Source organism: Eubalaena glacialis, chromosome 12 (genome assembly GCF_028564815.1).
Source record: "Eubalaena glacialis isolate mEubGla1 chromosome 12, mEubGla1.1.hap2.+ XY, whole genome shotgun sequence".
NCBI classification, from domain to species: domain Eukaryota; kingdom Metazoa; phylum Chordata; class Mammalia; order Artiodactyla; family Balaenidae; genus Eubalaena; species Eubalaena glacialis.
In genome coordinates, this window is record NC_083727.1 from 104,922,739 (window position 1) to 104,944,112 (window position 21,374).

The following is a 21,374-nucleotide window of genomic DNA, read 5'->3' on the forward strand; positions in this document are numbered from 1 at the left end:
GCTATAACATGCTAGTTATATTGACAGTACATCACTATATAGAAAAATAATTGTTTTAATTGTTAGGAAGGGTGACAGGAGATGGTAGTTAGGTGGGTATTTAATAGGCTAGAGGGCTCCCACTTGAAATAACGAAGTTATTTTTCCCTGATGGAATTACAGTAAGAGTGGCTATTGACAGTATTACTTCTTTTTGTTGTTATTGTTTTTCAAGCTAAAAATAATAATTTGATTGAAACTCACCAAGATAAACTTAACCTTTCTCAAACAAATCCTGAATAGTACAGGAAAGCAGATAAAATTCTTTCAGAATCAAGGCTGTCAAAATCAAATCACCGGGCCTTCCCTGGTGGTGCAGTGGTTAAGAATCCGCCTGCCAATGCAGGGGACACGGGTTCGAGCCCTGGTCCAGGAAGATCCCACATGCCGCGGAGCAACTAAGCCCATGTGCTACAACTACTGAGCCTGCACTCTGGAGCCCGCAAGCCACAGCTGCTGAGCCCGCATGCCACAACTATTGAAGACCGTGCACCTAGAGCCCGTGCTCCACAACAAGAGAAGCCACTGCAATGAGAAACCTGCGCACCACGACGAAAAGTAGCCCCCGCTCGCCACAGCTACAGAAAGCCCGCACGCATCAACGAAGACCCAACATAACCAAAAATTAATTAATTAATTAATTAATTTAAAAAAAACATCACCACTCAGTTTATATGTGCCAAGGGAAACAAAGGAATTTAATGCCAAATTCACCATCAGGCTCTCAAAATAGTTCAAAAAGAACTACCTGTTCTTCTGCTGGAAGCGCAGCTATTTTTCTTATGCAAGGTGAAGTTCTGATCTTGATCATACATTTGAGTTATGAAAACTCAAGTTTGGAAAAATAACTACACATAAAGTGATAAAGTGGCAGTAGATAAAAATTATTTGTTGCAATATTCTCACTAGCAAGTTTTCTAGCAAATACTTAGGAATATGTACTCCCCTAACAACATTCCACTCACATTTAAATTTGAAAAAGTAGATGTTATATTTATCAGTTTTTGTTTTTTCTTTTTTTTTTTTTAGTAAATTAAGGGAAAATAAGAAAACAGCAGAACTGATTAAAACTGCCAACCTTCTCTTTAATTCCTTTGAGCCTTATTATATGTGGGATTATGTTGCACGTTGGTTTGAAGAATGTTGTAGGTACGTTAAACTGTTTTATTCATTTTCATTTAATAGCATTCAAAGCCAGTCTTTGTTATTTTTTTTTAAGTTCTTGAGTTTAATGAAAAGAATGTTCTTTTATACATTTTACTACTACTACTGACAACTATCATTTAATGACCATAATCTGTCTCTACCATGTCACTCTAGAATACAGAATCATTGATTGTATAATCTTAGATTTGAAAAGGAGTTTAGAGATGAGTTATTCAGTCACCAGCATAGATGAAAGATTTTCCCTCTCCAATCTATAGTAATCCAGTTTTTCTTTGTTGTAGAGAAAATAGCAAATTTGTGGCTGGTGCCTCAGCACACTTTCCCAAAATGCTTCTCACTTTGAATAACAAAAAAGTCCTTGGTCACTTTTATGTTTTTAAAAACATAGAACCAGCCCATATTATCATCCACTCCTTAGGTCGTAAAGCTTAAAAAATGCTCTGAAAACCCAGTAATACTAGTGAACCTGGGTAGAATATCTGTCTGGATTCTAGACCAAATTCTCTCAGCAGCGGATTAACCTCTCAAGCCTTGGGAGCATAGAGTCAACAAGTAAGCATTTATGATCTCAGGATTAGAAGTCTTTTAAAAATATAAAATTAACCCCTTTTAATGATTTAGAAACTTGCTTGCTTACTCATTGAACAGCTACTGTGCACCCAGTGGAAAGGCACTATGCTAGACTTATAGACAGTGCCGGTCTTCAAAGAGCTCACAGCAGGAACAAGTGAGACATGCTCATGCGTATTCCTAGTACTGTATTAATTTAAAGGTTACGGGTGCCTTAAGAGAGAGATTAAGATGTGGTAGGAATGTAGAGGAATTGTGGGTGTCTTTTCACCACCTGGCCCTGGCCCAGGTTTCCACTTTGTTTTCACATTCACAATCATACACATATACCCTTCTTTAGCTAACCTGGACTATTCCTTGAACAACATTAACTGAGCCTTCAGTGATGCTGCTGAGCCTTCATTCATGTTATTTTTTCTAAAATATTCTTCTCCCTAGCCCATCTGGTAAGGTCCTATAAAAAAGTCACCCCCTTTCAGAAGCCTTCTATGACTCCCTCAAATCTCCCATCAGAATCAACTTCTCCTACCCTATCACATTGTTACGTTATTTGTCTATAGGCTTATATTTCTTGCTGGCTAGGGACTGTAGCATATTCTTACTTTGTGTCTTCAGGGTGTAGGGCAGTGTATGGGCAGATAGGATTAATGTGATTTAATGCACAGATTTGTTGGAGGAATAATCTCTACTACTTGTATCAGAAGAGGCTTCTTAGAGGAGGTACCGTTTGAAGGATGGCTGCATTCTGGATGTGAGAGGATGAGGCTGGGAGAGGGTGCCTATCCAGGGGGACAGGCTGGTATGAACAAAGGCCCTGAGGTTAGAAACCAAGCAGCAAATAGTCCATTTTAACTAGGAGATGAGATCCGTAGTGGGAGAAATAGGAAATAAGTCCCAAATAGAGAGAACCAACCAGAACACTTGGAAGTTCAGGATGGGTGTCATAGGGAGAGGTTCAGCCTAGGAATCTTGCTTTGGGAATTTTCCATGTAGAGATACAGTAGTGTCCTAGGGGAAAGGGAACATACTTCATCACAAGAAGTTAACCATGTGCATCCCAATGTTGACATGACTCATTTAAAAAACAATGATGTCATCACATGTATTCACATCACTTGATAGGATACTTGATAAAGTGAATTTTGTTCTTTTAGGAGGACACTGCATGCCAGACTTCAGATTGGGCCTGGAGATATTAATGACTCATCTGAGTTACAGCTGACCAATTTCTGCTTACTGGTGGATTTTTTGTTGGATATAGTTTCTTTGGTAAGATCACCTTGGTGAAAAAATATTGAGGAAATGTAATAACATTGTTCAAATATTTCATTTTGGAAATAGACCTCATCTTCAAATAAATATCATTTTTAAAATTAAATTGATTTTTCCCCCTTTTGGCATAGCATTTTAAATAAAATTTTTGAAGTGTTTTGTCCTCTGACATACATTATATATAATACATATACAATTCTTATATAATACATGGAATATACTTCATAATTGCATGTTATTGAAGTCTTACATGTTTAGTATATAATAGTCTAATGCTGCATTTGTATTCATTAATGATCCTATTAAATGAAGACTGTTAGAAATCTTTTCCCCTTTTCTCTCCTCAATTCTTTGCTTTCTCATTTTGAAGCCTACTAGAAGTATGAGGGTGCTGTGTCAGGTATGACGTTCAGCCTGTTTTGTTTTTAACTGATTGTATTCACTTTTGTTATGTTATAATTTCAGTAATGTAACAGATAAAACTGGGGTTCTTTTATAGTACATGCTTCGAAGTACTTAAATTGAGAATTTGGGAATAGAAATTTTACGTCATTAATAATAAATGACCATACAATGTTAATTAAGAGCATGGTACATATGAGTAAAATTATTTCTTTTTCTTATATATTAATAAATTAAAAATTAAATAACATAACTTTGGAGTTATACACTGTATAAACTTTTGTCACTTCGCTTTTATTTTCAGGAGACTTATATTGAAATCCAGACAGAACACTTGCCCCAGTTGCTGCTCAGGATGATATCTGCCCTGACAAGCCACCTCCAGACATTGCACTTGACTGAACTCACAGATTCTCTCAGGCTCTGCTCTAAGATCCTTAGCAAGGTTCAACCTCCTCTGTTATCTGCCAGCACTGGAGGTGTGTTGCAGTTTCCAAGTGGGCAGAACAACTCAGTCAAGGAGTGGGAAGACAAAAAGGTAACATTTTGCTGTTATTTTTGGTACTAGACCAATTATATTTCTTCAAGGCAGAACAATTTCTAACTAAAATCACTTAACACATACTCATTTAAATATTCGTCAATCTTTCCTAGTTCCCAGTGTTGTGGCAGTAGACCGTCTTGTAGGCTTTTTTTTGGCTCTAGTGCAATTTAACTGTCTATATCCACACTTTCCAAAAGAAATATAACACAAGCAACATATATAATTTAAAATTTTCTGGTAGCTACAGTAAAAAAAAAAAAAAAAAAAAAAAAATAGAACAGGTGAAAATAATTTTAATTGTATTTTACTTGGCCCATTAGAGCTAATAATATATTACCGTTTCAACATGTAATCAATATAAAACTGATGTAACATAAAAAATACTAGTCAGATATTTTACATTCTTTTTTGTACTGTCTTCAAAATTACACTGTGTATTTTATGCTTACAGCACATTCAAATACTAAATTTTTATTAGAAGTACTTAATCTATACTTAATTTCGTAAAATTTACATTTGAAAAATTAAATTCACATACCTAGGTTGTTCGAAACATGCTTAAAAGTTTTCTCGGAACTAAATTAAGGATCACTTTTAAAATTTTAATTAAAATTAATTGCATTAAAAAATTTAGTTTCTTTGTCAGATCAGCCACATTTCAAGAGCTCAATAGCCACATGTTGCTAGTAACTATCCTATGAAAAAGCAGGTTTATAATCCAAACTTTACTGGTCCTTTTCATATATATACACTAAATTTTTGACATGTTCTTCTTGAAATCCAGAACCTTTTTGCTCTCCTCAGTCTTCCAGATTCTTAACGCTTACTTTATGATGTTGAACAGAATTGTAACACAGTTGACCCTTGAGCAACACAGGTCTGAACTGAGTGGGTCCACTTATATGTGGATTTTTTTTCCAATAAATATATTGGAAAATTGTTTGGAGATTTGTGACAATTTGAAAAAACTCTCAGACAAACCGCATAGCCTAGAAAAATCACAAAAATTAAGAAAAAGTTAGGTATGTCATGAATGCATGAAATATACATAGATATACATGTAACATACAAAATATGTTTTAATATATTATTTATGTTATCAGTAAGGCTTCCAGACAACAGTAAGCTTTTAGAAGTTAAGTTTTGGTGGTATCAAAAGTTACATGTGCATTTTTGACTGTATAGGGGTTCGGTACCTCTAACCCCTGCATTGCTCAGGGTCAACTATAATTTTAATGTCTGGCACTAGTAACATATTTAAACACCTATAAAATGGGTGTGGAAAAATCAGCAATTTAAAAGCTTTCAGGTTTATAATATTACATGTACTTTTTAGTAAATAGTAATGAAAACATTCACGGAATCACGTAATTCCGTTGAATTTAGGCACAGGGGCACTATGTCAAAAAAAAGATTTAAAAATTTCTAGCATATAAGGTCGTTACCTAAATCCTGTGGTTGTGTAGTTGCCCTTACTTTTTTTTCAGTTGCTTTTTAATTTTGTCAGCCAGGCAAAATACATTATCAGGATGATCTCATACAGCCTTTTCCATCAAGTCTTAACCCTAGAACTTTTTTCTTGGACCTTCTAAATATATTGCTTTTCATGTATGAAATGAACATTACCCTCAAACAATTTAAATATATCCCAGGATTATCCCACATAAACTAAAACTAGTCTGTCTTATTTTCCTTCCTACCTGCTTATTATTTCTATGTGAGAGATATTGATTCTGTTGTTGGACAGTTCATTTTGTTGTGCTGTTTTTCCTTAATTTATGCCTCTAGGATCTTCTTAGGAATAAAACTAAAATAGATATTATTAGCTGTTATTGGTTTGGTTTTTATTTGAATGAGATTAGTGAAAGTAGGGGAGGGACCTTAGCAGTCTCTAAATAGCATATTCAAATATGTGAATATTTACTATGTAGAAAACATCTGGAGGCACTTTATTGGTGGTTACAGGTAAAGTAAATGGGAACACCCATTCATATTAAATGAAAGACAATTAAATAATATACTTTTTTAATATAATGGTTGATTAACCTTAGATATGCTTCCCCCCCTCCTAACCTTTGGTCTTTCTGCCTGTTCCCAGGGTTTCTACGTTCTTTTCTATTTTTTACTGAACCACAATGGTATTATCTTCACTGAGATGTCTAATATTGATCATATTTGAAAGCTGAGAGTATTTTCAGTGTTCCTTTTTTTGAAATTGTAATTGAAGGAATGATTCTTTTAAAAATTATAAATCTAATTTTTTTCTCCATGCACTTAGTACATTTTTGTAAAATCAGTGTATTGGATTTCTATACCCAAATGTAATTCCTTTCTATTTTCAGAAAGATATTTTACTATAAAATAATCTGAACTATAGTTATGTAATATAGACCATACAACTAAGTGTTATAAATGTATGCAGGTGTAACTGAATTTATAGCATGAGTTCTATTAATGTAATATCATCCATTGTTTTATAATCCTTATATGAGAAAGATTAATACAGAAATAATAATAAGCTAATGACAATTTTACCATTTAAATAAGACTTATTTTTTTTAAATGTATTAATTTCAAAGGAGAAAAATTGACAAGTTCAGTTCTGTTGCCTCTAAACTTCGGCATTGTAATGTGAAAAGTTCTCATGCTGTTATAGAGACAGTGATCTGCTGTGGTGAAAGGAGGACGAAGTTTAGAATCATCTAATCTGAGCTCTTCTACCTACTAAGTTTATTTGCTATGACCTTGGGCGAGTTTTGTTTTGAACTTCCCTGAGCCTCAGTTTTCTTACCTTTGAAACGGAGAAAACAACCTCTCTTTGTTCAGCACCCACTCTATGTATCCAGCAGTGAACTAGGCATACCTAGGTGAACTTTGCCCTTCCTGACCCTTTCTTTCTGCTTGGGAGACATATATTAAACAAATAATTGCATATTTAATTATAGTTGTGATAAATGTATGAAGGAAAGAATGGAGTGGTAGGAATGTGGGAAAGGGGTGATCAGACCTAGATTGGGGGCCACGAAAGGCTTTCTTGAGGACGGATTGTTTGAGTGAAGCTCTAGAGGAATCCGGGGCCGGTGAGGTAGGAAGAAGAGAGCCCTTGACAGAGGAAGGAGCATTTGCACAGACTCTTAGGCAAATGGAGCGCTGTGCAGACAGGGAGGGGAGATGCTGCTGTTGAGGTAGGCAGGGGCCAAGTGTTACAGAGCCTTTTCACTGTACTAAGGCTTTTATTCTTTATCTTCAGAGTGATGGGGAGACACCGAAGGGAAAAAAGCAAGTGACATAATCAGATTTGTGTATTTGAAAAATTAGTCCGAGGGAGGGGATATGGGGATATAAGTATACATATAGCTGATTCACTTTGTTATACAGCAGAAACTAACACAACAATGTAAAGCAATTATACTCCAATAAAGATGTTTAAAAAAAAAAAAAAGAAAAGAAAAATTACTCTGGCTGCAGTGTGGAGTATGGATCTGAGAAACAGAAATGGATGTGGGGAGACCTGCAGTAGTGCAGATGAGAGGTGGTGGTAACATGTACTTACAAGATGGGGGAGTAAAGACAGAAGTGGATGGATTAGCCACGTATTGAGGAGGAAAAACCAATAAGCTGTAGTAATGGATTGGTAGGGTAATGAGTGATCACTAACATTTATTGAAGGTTTACTAAGTGGCAGGTTCTACACTGTCTTACTTAATCCTCATTGCAACTGTAAAATGTGGGAATTTGCCATCTCAATTACATAGATTAGGAGGTTTGGAGAGGTTCAGTAACTTGCCAGGGTTCGGAGAGGTTCAATGACTTGCCAAGTGGGAAAGTGGCAGACTCTTAGCTGACTCATGGCCAGCACCCTTGACCACTGTACTGGAATGGATGTAAGGAAAGTGTGTAGGAGAGGTGGAGAAGGTACCAAGAGTCGCCCCTAGATTTCTGCCTTCCTGTTTTGATGAATGGTGGTGTCATTCACTGAGGCAGAGAACACCAGGTGAGGCCCAGCTTTGTAGCATCAGAGCATTTAGTGTGTATATCTTCATTGATCTTCCATAAGATCACTTTTTAGTGATCTTATTCAACTTCAAATTATGCTCTGGCACAATCACCCAAGGAGTTTGTGATATGTATAGATTTTGTTTACTTAAACTAAGCCAGAAAATATGCTTGATGATTGTACTCATCCTGTCTTTATAGAGAGGGAACAGTTAATCATTATTATTAATAATGATGAAGTTATTCTACTTCAGTAGCTGGTTCATTTTTTGTTTATACTGTAATTGTCTCTTCTCCTCTAGATTATAAACAGTTCCTTTTGTTCCAAATATCTAATGTAGGAAATAATGTCGGTTCAGTAATTGCTTGTTGAAAGAATGTAAGCTTAATAGCAAACACTTAAATAGTACTTCACATATTTCAGACAGAAATTTCACTTCATATGGTCCCAAATAGAAGACTTATTAGATTTTATTTCTAGTTTTTTTTTTGTTTTAACATCTTTATTGGAGTATCATTACTTTACAATGGTGTGTTAGTTTCTGCTGTATAACAGAGTGAATCAGCTATACATATACATGTATCCCCATTTCTCCTCACTCTTGCATCTCCCTCCCACCGTCCCTATCCCACCCCCCTAGGTGGACACAAAGCACTGAGCTGATCTCCCTGTGCCTTGCAGCTGCTTCCCACTAGCTATCTGTTTTACATTTGGTAGTGTATATATGTCAGTGCCACTCTCTCACTTTGTCCCAGCTTACCCTTCCCCCTCCCCATATCCTCAAGTCCATTCTCTACGTCTGTGTCTCTATTCCTGTCCTGCCCCTAGGTTCTTCAGAACCAGTTTTTTTTTTTTTTAGATTCCATATATATGTGTTAGCATACGGTATTTGTTTTTCTCTTTCTGACTTACTTCACTCTGTATGACAGACTATAGGTCCATCCACCTCACTACAAATAACTCAATTTCGTTTTTTTACGGCTGAGTAATATTCCATTGTATATATGTGCCACACCTTCTTTAACTATTCATCTGTCAGTGGACACTTAGGTTGCTTCCATGTACTGGCTATTGTAAATAGTGCTGCAATGAACATTGTGGTACATGACTCTTTTTGAATTATGATTTTCTCGGGGTATATGCCCAGTAATGGGACTGCTGGGTCATATGGTAGTTCTATTTTTAGTTTTTTAAGGAACCTCCATACTGTTCTCCATAGTGGCTGTATCAATTTACATTCCCACCAACAGTGCAAGAGGGTTCCCTTTTCTCCACACCCTCTCCAGCATGTATTGTTTGTACATTTTTTGATGATGGCCATTCTTACTGGTGTTGAGGTGATACCTCATTGTGGTTTTGATTTGCATTTCTCTAATGATCAGTGATGTTGAGCATCCTTTCATGTGTTTGTTGGCAATCTGTGTATCTTCTTTGGAGAAATGTCGCTTTAAGTCTTCTGCCCATTTTTGGATTGGGTTGTTTGTTTTTTTGATATTGAGCTGCATGAGCTGCTTGTATATTTTGGAGATTAATCCTTTGTCCATTGGTTCGTTTGCAAATATTTTCTACCATTCTGAGGGTCGTCTTTTCGTCTTGTTTATGGTTTCCTTTGCTGTGCAAAAGATTTTAAGTTTCATTAGGTCCCATTTGTTTATTTGTGTTTTTATTTCCATTCCTCTAGGAGGTGGGTCAAAAAGGATCTTGCTGTGATTTATGTCATAGAGTGTTCTGCCTATGTTTTCCTCTAAGACTTTTATAGTGTCTGGCCTAACATTTAGGTCTTTAATCCATTTTGAGTTTATTTTTGTGTATGGTGTTAGGGAGTGTTCTAATTTCATTCTTTTACATGTAGCTGTCCAGTTTTCCCAGCACCACTTATTGAAGAGGCTGTCTTTTCTCCATTGTATATTCTTGCCTCCTTTATCAAAGATAAGGTGACCATATGTGCGCGGGTTTATCTCTGGGCTTTCTATCCCGTTCCATTGATCTATATTTCTGTTTTTGTGCCAGTAGTATATTATCTTGATTACTGTAGCTTCATAGTATAGTCTGAAGTCCAGGAGCCTGATTCCTCCAGCTCCGTTTTTCTTTCTCAAGATTGCTGTGGGTATTCAGGGTCTTTTGTGTTTCCATACAAATTGTGAAATTTTTTGTTCTAGTTCTGTGAAAAATGCCATTGGTAGTTTGATAGGGATTGCATTGAAACTGTAGATTGCTTTGGGTAGTATAGTCATTTTCACAATGTTGATTCTTCTAATCCAAGACCATGGTATATCTCTCCGTCTGTTTGTATCTTTAATTTCTTTCATCAGTGTCTTATAGTTTTCTGCTTATGAGTCTTTTGTCTCCTTAGGTAGGTTTGTTCCTAGGTATTTTATTCTTTTTGTTGCAATGGTAAATGGGAGTGTTTCCATAATTTCTCTTTCAGATTTTTCATCATTAGTGTATAGGAATGCAAGAGATTTCTGTGCATTAATTTTGTATCCTGCTACCTTACCAGATTCATTGATTAGCTCTAGTAGTTTTCTGGTAGCATCTTTAGGATTCTCTATGTATACTATCATGTCATCTGCAAATTGTGACAGTTTTACTTCTTCTTTTCTGATTTGGATTCCTTTTATTTCCTTTTCGGCTCTGATTGCTGTGGCTAAAACTTTCAAAACTATGTTGAATAATAGTGGTGAGAGTGGGCAACCTTGTCTTGCTCCTAATCTTAGTGGAAATGGTTTCAGTTTTTCACCATTGAGAACAGTGTTGGCTGTGGGTTTGTCATATATGGCATTTATTATGTTGAGCTAAGTTCCCTCTATACCTATTTTCTGGAGGGTTTTTATCATAAATGGTTGTTGAATTTTGTCAAAAGCTCTTTCTGCATCTATTGAGATTATCAAGTGGTTTTTATCCTTCATTTTGTTAATATGGTGTATCACATTGATTGTGTATATTGAAGAATCCTTGCATTCCTGGGATAAACCCCACTTGATCATGGTGTATGATCCTTTTAATATGCTGTTGCATTCTGTTTGCTAGTATTTTGTTGGATTTTTGCATCTGTGTTCATCAGTGATATTGGCCTGTAGTTTTATTTCTTTGTGACATCTTTGTCTGGTTTTGGTATCAGGGTGATGGTGGCCTCGTAGAATGAGTTTGGGAGTGTTCCGCTCTCTGCTATATTTTGGAAGAGTTTGAGAAGGATAGGTGTTAGCTCTTCTGTAAATGTTTGATAGAATTCGCCTGTGAAGCCATCTGGTCCTGGGCTTTTGTTTGCTGGAAGATTTTTAATAACAGTCTCAATTTCAGTACTTGTGATTGGTCTGTTTATATTTTTTATTTCTTCCTGGTTCAGTCTCAGAAGGTTGTGCTTTTCTAAGAATTTGTCCATTTCTTCCAGGTTGTCCATTTTATTGGCATATAGTTGCTTGTGGTAATCTCTCTTGATCCTTTGTATTTTTGCAGTGTCAGTTGTTACTTCTTTACTTCCCCTTTTTCATTTCTAATTCTGTTGATTTGAGTCTTCTCCCTTTTTTTCTTGATGAGTCTGGCTAATGGTTTATCAGTTTTGTTTATCTTCTCAAAGAACCAACTTTTAGTTTTATTAATCTTTGCTATAGTTTCCATCATTTCTTTTTCATTTATTTCTGATCTGATCTTTATGATTTCTTTCCTTCTGCTAACTTTGGGGTTTTTTTGTTCTTCTTTCTCTGATTGCTTTAGGTGTAAGGTTAGGTTGTTTATTTGAGATGTTTCTTGTTTCTTAAGGTAGGATTGTATTGCTATAAACTTCCCTCTTAGAACTGCTTTTGCTGCATCCCATAGGTTTGGGGTCATAGTGTTTTCATTGTCATTTGTTTCTAGGTATTTATTGATTTCCTCTTTGATTTCTTCAGTGATCTCTTGGTTATTTAGTAGCATATTGTTTAGCCTCCATGTGTTTGTATTTTTTACAGATTTTTTCTGTAATTGATATGTAGTCTCATAGCGTTGTGGTCAGAAAAGATACTTGATACGATTTCAACTTTCTTAAATTTACCAAGGCTTGATTCGTGACCCAAGATATGATCTATCCTGGAGAATGTTCCATGAGCACTTGAGAAGAAATTGTATTCTGTTGTTTTTGAATGGAATGTCCTATAAATATCAATTAAGTCCATCTTGTTTAATGCATCATTTAAAGCTTGTGTTTCCTTATTTATTTTCATTTTGGATGATCTGTCCAGTGGTGAAAGTGGGGTGTTAAAGTCCCCTACTATGACTGTATTACTGTCGATTTCCCCTTTTATTGCTGTTAGCATTTGCCTTATGTATTGAGGTGCTCCTATGTTGGGTGCATAAATATTTACAATTGTTATATCTTCTTCTAGGATTGATCCCTTGATCATTATGTAGTGTCCTTCTTTATCTTTTGTAATAGTCTTTATTTTAAAGTCTATTTTGTCTGATATGAGAATTGCTACTCCAGCTTTCTTTTGATTTCCATTGGCATGGAATATCTTTTTCCATCCCCTCACTTTCAGTCTGTATGTGTCCTTAGGTCTGAAGTGGGTCTCTTGTAGACAGCGTATATACAGGTCTTGTTTTTGTATCGATTCAGCCAGTCTATGTCTTTTAGTTGGAGCATTTAATCCATTTACATTTAAGGTAATTATCGATATGTATGTTCCTATTACCATTTTCTTAATTGTTTTGGGTTTGTTATTGTAGGTCTTTTCCTCCTCTTGTGTTTCCTGCCTAGAGAGGTTCCTTTAGCATTTGTTGTGAAGCTTGTTTGCTGGTGCTGAATTCTCTTAGCTTTTGCTTGTCTGTAAAGGTTTTAATTTCTGCATCGAATCTGAATGAGATCCTTGCTGGGTAGAGTAATCTTGGTTGTAGGTTTTTCCCTTCCATCACTTTAAATATGTCATGTCCCTCCCTTCTGGCTTGCAGAGTTTCTGCTGAAAGATCAGCTGTTAACCTTATGGGGATTCCCTTGTGTGTTATTTGTTGTTTTTCCCTTGCTGCTTTTAATATTTTTTCTTTGTATTTAATTTTTGATAGTTTGATTAATATGTGTCTTGGCGTGTTTCTCCTTGGATTTATCCTGTATGGGACTCTGCGCTTCCTGGACTTGGTTGACTATTTCCTTTCCCATATTAGGGAAGTTTTCAACTATAATCTCTTCAAATATTTTCTCAGTCCCTTTCTTTTTCTCTTCTTCAGGGACTCCTATAATTCGAATGTTGGTGTGTTTAATGTTGTGCCAGGGGTCTCTGAGACTGTCCTCAATTCTTTTAATTCTTTTTTCTTTATTCTGCTCTGCGGTAGTTATTTCCACTATTTTATCTGCCAGGTCACTTATCCGTTCTTCTGCCCCAGTTATTCTGCTATTGATTCCTTCTAGAGAATTTTTAATTTCATTTATTGTGTTGTTCATCATTGTTTGTTTGCTCTTTAGTTCTTCTAGGTCCTTGTTAAACGCTTCTTGTATTTTCTCCATTCTGTTTCCAAGATTTTGGATCATCTTTACTATCATTACTGTGAATTCTTTTTCAGGGAGACTGCCTATTTCCTCTTCATTTGTTTGGTCTGGTGGGTTTTTACCTTGCTCCTTCATCTGCTGTGTATTTCCTGTCTTCTTATTTTGCTTCACTTACTGTGTTTGGGGTCTCCTTTTCGCAGGCTGCAGGTTCATAGTTCCCGTTTTTTTTGGTATCTACCCCCAGTGGGTAGGGTTGGTTCTGTGGGCTGTGTAGGCTTCCTGGTGGAGGGGACTGGTGCCTGTGTTCTGGTGGATGAGGCTGGATCTTGTCTTTCTGGTGGGCAGGACCGCGTCCGGTGGTGTGTTTTGGGGTGTCTGTGACCTTATTATGATTTTAGACACCCTCTCTGCTAATGGGTGGGGTTGGGTTCCTGTCTTGCTAGTTGTTTGCAATGGGGTGTCCAGCGCTGGAGCTTGCTGGTCATTGTGTGGAGCTGGGTCTTAGCGTTGAGATGGTGATCTCTGGGAGAGCTTTCGCTGTTTAATATTATGTGGGGCCCGGAGGTCTCTGGTGGACCAACGTCCTGAACTCAGCACTCCCACCTCAGAGGCTCAGGCCTGACACTCGGCCGGAGCGCTAAGACCCTGTCAGCCACTCGGCTCAGAAGAAAAGGGAGAAAGAAAAGAAAGAAAGAAAGAAAAAAATAATAAAATAAAATAAAGTTATTAAAATAAAAAAAATTTTTTCAATAAAAATATAAAAAAGTAATTAAAAAAAAGGAAAAAAGAAGAGAGCAACCAAACCAAAACACAAATCCACCAATGATAACAAGCGCTAAGAACTATACTAAAAAAAACAAGAAAATACGGACAGACAGAACCCTAGGACAAATGGTAAAAGCAAATCTGTACAGACAAAATCACATAAAGAAGCATACACATACACACTAACAAAAAGAGAAAAAAATATATATATATTTTTAAAAAGGGGGCTTCCCTGGTGGCGCAGTGGTTGAGAATCTGCCTGCCAATGCAGGGGACACAGGTTCGAGCCCTGGTCTGGGAAGATCCCACATGCCGCGGAGCAGCTAGGCCCGTGAGCCACATCTACTGGGCCTGCGCGTCTGGAGCCTGTGCTCCCAACAAGAGAGGCCGCGACAGTGAGAGGCCCGCGCACCGCGATGAAGAGTGGCCCCCGCTTGCCGCAACTAGAGAAAGCCCTCGCATAGAAACGAAGACCCAACACAGCCAAAAATTAATTAATTAATTAATTAATTTTTTTAAAAAAAGGAAGAGAGCAACCAAATCAATAAACAAATCTACCAATGATAATAAGCTCTAAACACTAAAATAAAATAAACATAAAACTAGAAACAAATTAGATGTAGAAAGCAAACCCCAAGTCTACAGTTGCTCCCAAAGTCCACCACCTCAGTTTGGGGTGATTCGTTGTCTATTCAGGTATTCCAGAGATGCAGGTACATCAGGTTGATTGTGGAGGTTTAATCCACCGCTCCTGAGGCTGCCTGGAGAGATTTCCCTTTCTCTTCTTTGTTCGCACAGCTCCCAGGGTTCAGCTTTGGATTTGGCCCCACCTCTGCGTGTAGGTCGCCTGAGGGTGTCTGTTCTTCGCTCAGGACAGGGTTAAAGGAGCAGCTGATTAGGGGGCTCTGGCTCACTCAGGCCGGGGGGTGGGAGGGGTACGGATGTGGGGCGAGCCTGCGGCGGCAGAGGCCAGCATGACGTTGCACCAGCCTGAGGCACACCGTGCGTTCTCCCGGGGATGTTGTCCCTGGATCACGGGACCCTGGCAGTGGCGCTCTGCACAGGCTCCCGGGAGGAGAGGTGTAGATAGTGACTTGTGCTTGCACACAGGCTTCTTGGTGGCTGCAGCAGCAGCCTTAGCGTCTCATGCCCGTCTCTGGTGTCCGCGCTAATAGCCGCGGCTCCTGCCCATCTCTGGAGCTCGTTTAGGTGGTGCTCTGAATCCCCTCTTCTCGCACACCCCGAAACAATGTTCTCTTGCCTCTTAGGCAGGTCCAGACCTTTTCCCGGAGTCCCTCCTGGCTAGCTGTGGCGTGCTAGCCCCCTTCATGCTGTGTTCATGCAGCCAACCCCAGTCCTCTCCCTGGGATCCGACCTCTGAAGCCCGAGCCTTAGCTCCCAGCCCCCGCGCGCCCTGGCGGGTGAGCAGACAAGCCTCTTGGGCTGGTGAGTGCTGGTCAGCACTGATCCTCCGTGCGGGAATCTCTCCGCTTTGCCCTCCGCACCCCTGTTGCAGTGCCCTCCTCTGTGGCTCCAAAGCTTCCCCCCCGCCCAGCCCCTGTCTCTGCCAGTGAAGGGGCTCCCTAGTGTGTGGAAACCTTTCCTCCTTCACAGCTCCCTCGCCGAGGTGCAGGTCCCATCCCTATTCTTTTGTCTCTGTTTTTTCTTTTTTCTTTTGCCCTACCCAAGTACGTGGGGATTTTCTTGCCTCTTGGGAAGTCTGAGGTCTTCTGCCAGCGTTCAGTAGGTGTTCTGTAGGAGTTGTTCCACATGTAGATGTATTTCTGATGTATTTGTGGGGAGGAAGGTGATCTCCATGTCTTCTCTGCCATTTTGAAGGTCCCCCTATTTCTAGTTTTTAAAATGTCATTTTTTTTAACCTTACATGTCTCATTCCATGCATTGTTTAGACATTAGGAAAGTGATTTCATGAAGTAGATTGAATAAATTATTAGTAGTTTGAAAACAAGGATATAGATCCTAGAGAGTTTTACATATATGTATTTTGTCCTCAAGAACTTAAGCTTAAGTTATGCATATAGCAAATAATAAATATTTATTGAATAGCTTTATATTAATTAGAACCGTATCAGTATTTCCTATTAGCATAGATATGTGAATCAATTGTAGAAACTCTTAAGATTCAACCAAATATATAGATTAAGTTGTGAAATGTGAATTAGGTTGTGAATAAGTCAAATCTAAAGCTGACTTCTTTCAAAATTTGGCTTTTTAATTTTAATTTCTAATATAATACATGTAGTTACTCAGCCTTCTCCTCTTTTTACACTCTACCAGGTATCATCAGTTTCTCTTGAAAATCCTACTGAAGTGTTTGAAGATGGAGAAAATCCACCAAGTAGTCGCTCCTCAGAGAGTGGGTTCACTGAGTTCATACAGTATCAAGCAGACCGAACTGATGAAATCGACAGAGAACTGAGTGAGGGACCGGAGGCAGCTGCCATCCCAATTGGTAGCACATCCTCTGAAACAGAAACGGCCTCCACTGTGGGATCTGAAGAAACTATCATCCAGCCCCCTTCCATAGTCACTCAGGGGACAGCACCCCAAAGTGGGAAGACAGCCCAAAAAACTGCAATGCAGTGCTGCTTGGAGTATGTCCAGCAGTTTCTCACCAGACTTATCAACCTCTACATCATTCAGAGTAACTCTTTCTCTCAGGCTTTGGCTACAGAGCATCAAGGGGATCTTAGTCGAGAGCTAGGAGAGACTTCAGACTGGGACAGGGATTCCCATGGTGATGTGAAAGAGAGAAACATAAGTAAACAAAAAACTTCAAAAGAATACCTTTCTGCCTTCCTTGCTGCCTGTCAGCTCTTCCTGGAGTGCTCAAGCTTCCCAGTTTACATTGCTGAGGGGAACCATACCTCAGAGTTACGTTCTGAAAAATCAGAGACTGGTAAGGTCATCTCTGTTTTATTTATTTAAAAATATTTTTTATGGCATGCTTTCCCCTACCCTTTATTTTAAGGAACACTCAGATATTAAAACTGGGATTTTTTTTAGCCTCTTAATTTTTAAAAGTTTGATTTTAATTTGTAGATTTTTTTTCAATGAAATACTGTCATTATGGGGAGATTGATATGTTGGAAAATCTCCTGATTTCCTTTATTATAACTAGCATCATATGTGTTTACCTTCATTTAAATTTTTATTTATATATATATATATATATACACACACACACACATACATAGTGCACACACATAGTGCAGTGAATACTACATAATGTTAATTGATTAATAAACTTTTTTTAGGACAGAAGATAGGTTGTATGACTTGGCATAAGAAAAATACATATTAAAAAAATTTTATGAAATTCCTGTTGCTGCTTTATTTTCTTGAAGCTCTAGTCTAAGTGAGAAACCATGGTTCTGTTCACCGAGCAAGGCCTAAAGTTATTTGGTAGAAGTGCTTTGTGTTTTGAAATTAACTTGGAAGATAGAGTGTGCGTGAAAGGTTCGGTGTGATGGACTGTGCTGGCTTCCGGCTTTTGTTTCAGACTGGGAGCACGTGCAGCCTCCACTGTGGCTCCAGACGCTGATGAACGCGTGCAGCCACGCGAGTGATTGCAGTGTGCAGAGTGTTGCGATTTCACTAGTGATGGATCTGGTAGGATTGACTCAGTCGGTGGCCATGGTCACTGGGGAAAACGTCAACAGTGTGGAGCCTGCACAACCCTTAAGTCCAAACCAGGGAAGAGTAGCTGTGGTTATTAGACCTCCCCTCACTCCGGGCAATCTGAGATACATAGCTGAGAAGACTGAATTTTTCAAGGTGAGCTCTAAGAAATACATTCATGACTAAGATGATACTTGAACTAATTTGCATAACAGAGATTTTAAGGAAGATAATCAGGCTTAATTAAACACCTCTTAATATCATACCATATAGGAAAAGACACCACACTTGATCAGTGCTGCTTGGCCAGTCTTCTCCCCAGTTTTGTGAGGAGAAAAAAGATAAGGATGAGGGGAGTATTAGGGTAAAGAGAAAAGTTCATTTATACAGTAAAATGTATTCCCAGATAAAGTGGTTGTGACACTTTTGCTTTTCGTAGAGTGCAACCTCAGCTCTCCAAAACACCCAGAAAAAGTTTTCTGACTCTGAATTGTCTGGTGATCATTTGTGATGCATGATGTCATTCAAAAAAAAAATGCAGTCTTTGATCTCTGTCACAGCAGTACATGTGATATCCTCTACATAGAAAGAACATCAAGTGTATTTGACTTAAGCAGGTAGATTATTTATATATAAAAAATTTTTTTTTAATTTTAATGTAATTTCAAGTTATTGTGCCCCTCCAGATAGTTCCTCCTGCTAGGTTAGAGCTGGGTTCTACAATGTTGTGGTGAACCCCGATGATTGTTGCATTTTTATTAATGCTGTCATAGATCGTCAAGTGCTGTGTTAACACATGTAGCACTGAAATACCTACAACCTGTTTTGTACGTTTTAAGTAGTTTGCATATTTGGACAATGAATTATATTTCACTTTGCAGCATATAACTGTAAACATTAAATTGCCTTCAATGTGGGATTTATATCCTCTTAAAGATAACATATTCTAGCATCACTTCACTAAGCATCTCTAAAATAGTGAAATGGGGTCTTATCTGGACCCTGTAAAAAGTGATTACATATCTGCTGTTTAAGATAAATATAATTAAAGGACTATCATAAGAGGTTCTAAAAGCCTGGACCAGAAAGTGAGCAGGTGGAAAGCTACACTTTTAAATCTCGTGCCAGTGGCATAATGAGTATTAAGACCTTCCAGGTCTGGCAGTCAGAGGCTTGTTTGTACCTAATAGGAAATGTCTGTTAAATAAGTTTCCATTTGCAATTTTGTAACTGTGACTTTTACATCTTTTTTTATAGCATGTAGCTTTAACATTGTGGAACCAGATGGGAGATGGGACACCTCAGCACCACCAGAAGAGTGTGGAACTGTTTTATCAATTACATAACTTGGTTCCTTCTTCTAGCATCTGTGAGGATGTTATAAGTCAGCAGTTAACCCATAAAGATAAGGTAAATTCTTCTCTTCTTATCCTGTGCCCACCCTACCTCCTGCTCGCATTATACTAAAATGTAAATTAAGGAAACTCTAGGAAGATTATTTCATCTAGTATCTGAATAAGAGATAATATGAATTCATTCAGTGATCATCAAATCTTTAAAATACATGTGTTCTATTCTTTTTAGAGGAAAGTTCTTTACATAAGCGTCAGTAATATGAAAAATCAAGGAACCCAAAATCAAATGCTGGGTTTATTTCTTGGTTTCAGGATACCACCTGTGGGGAGTGATGATTAAAGTTGTTGGTGGTCCTAGTTCTTGGGTCGTTTAAAGATGTATTCGGTGGCCTCAGTTATGAAACTGGTGGATACATTAACTCATATATGTGAAATGACATTTATAAGCTATAGAGTGTTAGTATGTGAGATTATATTATTTGCCTTATAATGAATATCCAAAATAAGGATTTTGTATCCTAATGTATATGAAGTGTGATACATACGTCAGTTAGAGTAAAGATGGCTGAGTCATGACTGAGCCTGAGAAGAAGCTAGAACGATTATTCTGATTGACCTGTTCAGGGTAACTTAATGAAGTTTGTGGTCTTCCTGTATCTGCTCTCTAATATTAATTTTAAGAAGATTTTATTGAGCAGCTTTTAGAAGTGGATTGCCCTCATTTTGAGAAGTTCTCAATGCTAGTGAGTTCGAATGGGTTATGTTCAAAAAGGCACTGTGTAGAGTAAATGCAGCATTTGGCAGGGGGACCTGGCAAATGAAGGAGTAAATGAGAGGACTGAAAAGTTTATTCCAAGAAAACTGTTAAAATTCTAATTTTACTTCAACACATTCTTTCAGAATTGTTCAGAAAATTTTAAATAGAGCCTTGTATTTCAGTGTAGTAATTTGCTTTACATTAAGTATAAATCTAGGACAAATTATATACTTGTTTACTTGTATAACATTTCATTTTAAAGAAATACTAAGCTCTGAATAAAGATATTATATATCCATGAAAAAAACTGTTATTACTTACTTTTTTTTTTACATGTTTGTATTGGTTGATGTACAAACACAGGCTTCATTGGAAAAACATTTATTAGGCCCACAGAAAAAGCAGGCACTCCTCTAACCTATCACAAATAGTTTAGACAGTCGCAATCCCGATTTCAGCGGTCTTTTACTTGAAGGATTCCACAAATGCTGGAGGAAGACTATAAAATTTTTGGTAATATTACAATTTCTTTTTCTGTTTTTTTTAAATTTTATTTATTTATTTTTATACAGCAGGTTCTTATGAGTTATCCATTTTATACACATCAGTGTATACATGTCAATCCCAATCTCCCAATTCATCCCACCACCACCACCACCCCCCCACCACTTTCCCCCTTGGTGTCCATATGTTTGTTCTCTACATCTGTGTCTCTCTTTCTGCCCTGCAAACTGGTTCATCTGTACCATTTTTCTAGATTCCACATATATGCGTTAATATACGATATTTGTTTTTCTCTTTCTGACTGACTTCACTCTGTATGACAGTCTCTAGGTCCATCCACGTCTCTACAAATGACCCAATTTCGTTCCTTTTCATGGCTGAGTAATATTCCATTGTATATATGTACCACATCTTCTTTATCCATTCGTCTGTCGATGGGCATTTAGGTTGCTTCCATGACCTGGCTATTGTAAATAGAGCTGCAATGAACATTTTGGTACATGACTCTTTTTGAATGATGGTTTTCTCAGGGTATATGCCCAGTAGTGGGATTACTGGGTCATATGGTAATTCTATTTTTAGTTTTTTAAGGAACCTCCATACTGTTCTCCATAGTGGCTGTATCAGTTTACATTCCCACCAACAGTGCAAGAGGGTTCCCTTTTCTCCACACCCTCTCCAGCATTTGTTGTTTGTAGATTTTCTGATGACTCCCATTCTAACCGGTGTGAGGTGATACCTCATTGTAGTTTTGATTTGCATTTCTCTAATAAGTAGTGATGTTGAGCAGCTTTTCACATACCTCTTGGCAGTCTGTATGTCTTCTTTGGAGAGATGTCCATTTAGGTCTTCTGCCCATTTTTGGATGGGGTTGTTGGTTTTTTTGATATTGAGCTGCATGAGCT

General features: G+C 37.7%; 1 protein-coding gene across 4 annotated transcripts in view; it reads left to right on the forward strand.

Annotated features, from left to right (window-relative positions):
• Positions 1-21,374, forward strand: part of DOP1A (DOP1 leucine zipper like protein A) — a 109,870-nt gene that overhangs the window by 52,752 nt on the left and 35,744 nt on the right. For all 4 annotated transcript variants that reach the window (XM_061207539.1, XM_061207541.1, XM_061207538.1 and 1 more), the window contains exons 11-16: positions 1,069-1,188; positions 2,931-3,045; positions 3,755-3,988; positions 16,510-17,131; positions 17,735-18,009; positions 19,111-19,263. In XM_061207539.1, coding sequence (XP_061063522.1) covers positions 1,069-1,188; positions 2,931-3,045; positions 3,755-3,988; positions 16,510-17,131; positions 17,735-18,009; positions 19,111-19,263 — 1,519 coding nt within the window. The remainder of the gene's footprint in view (positions 1-1,068; positions 1,189-2,930; positions 3,046-3,754; positions 3,989-16,509; positions 17,132-17,734; positions 18,010-19,110; positions 19,264-21,374) is intronic.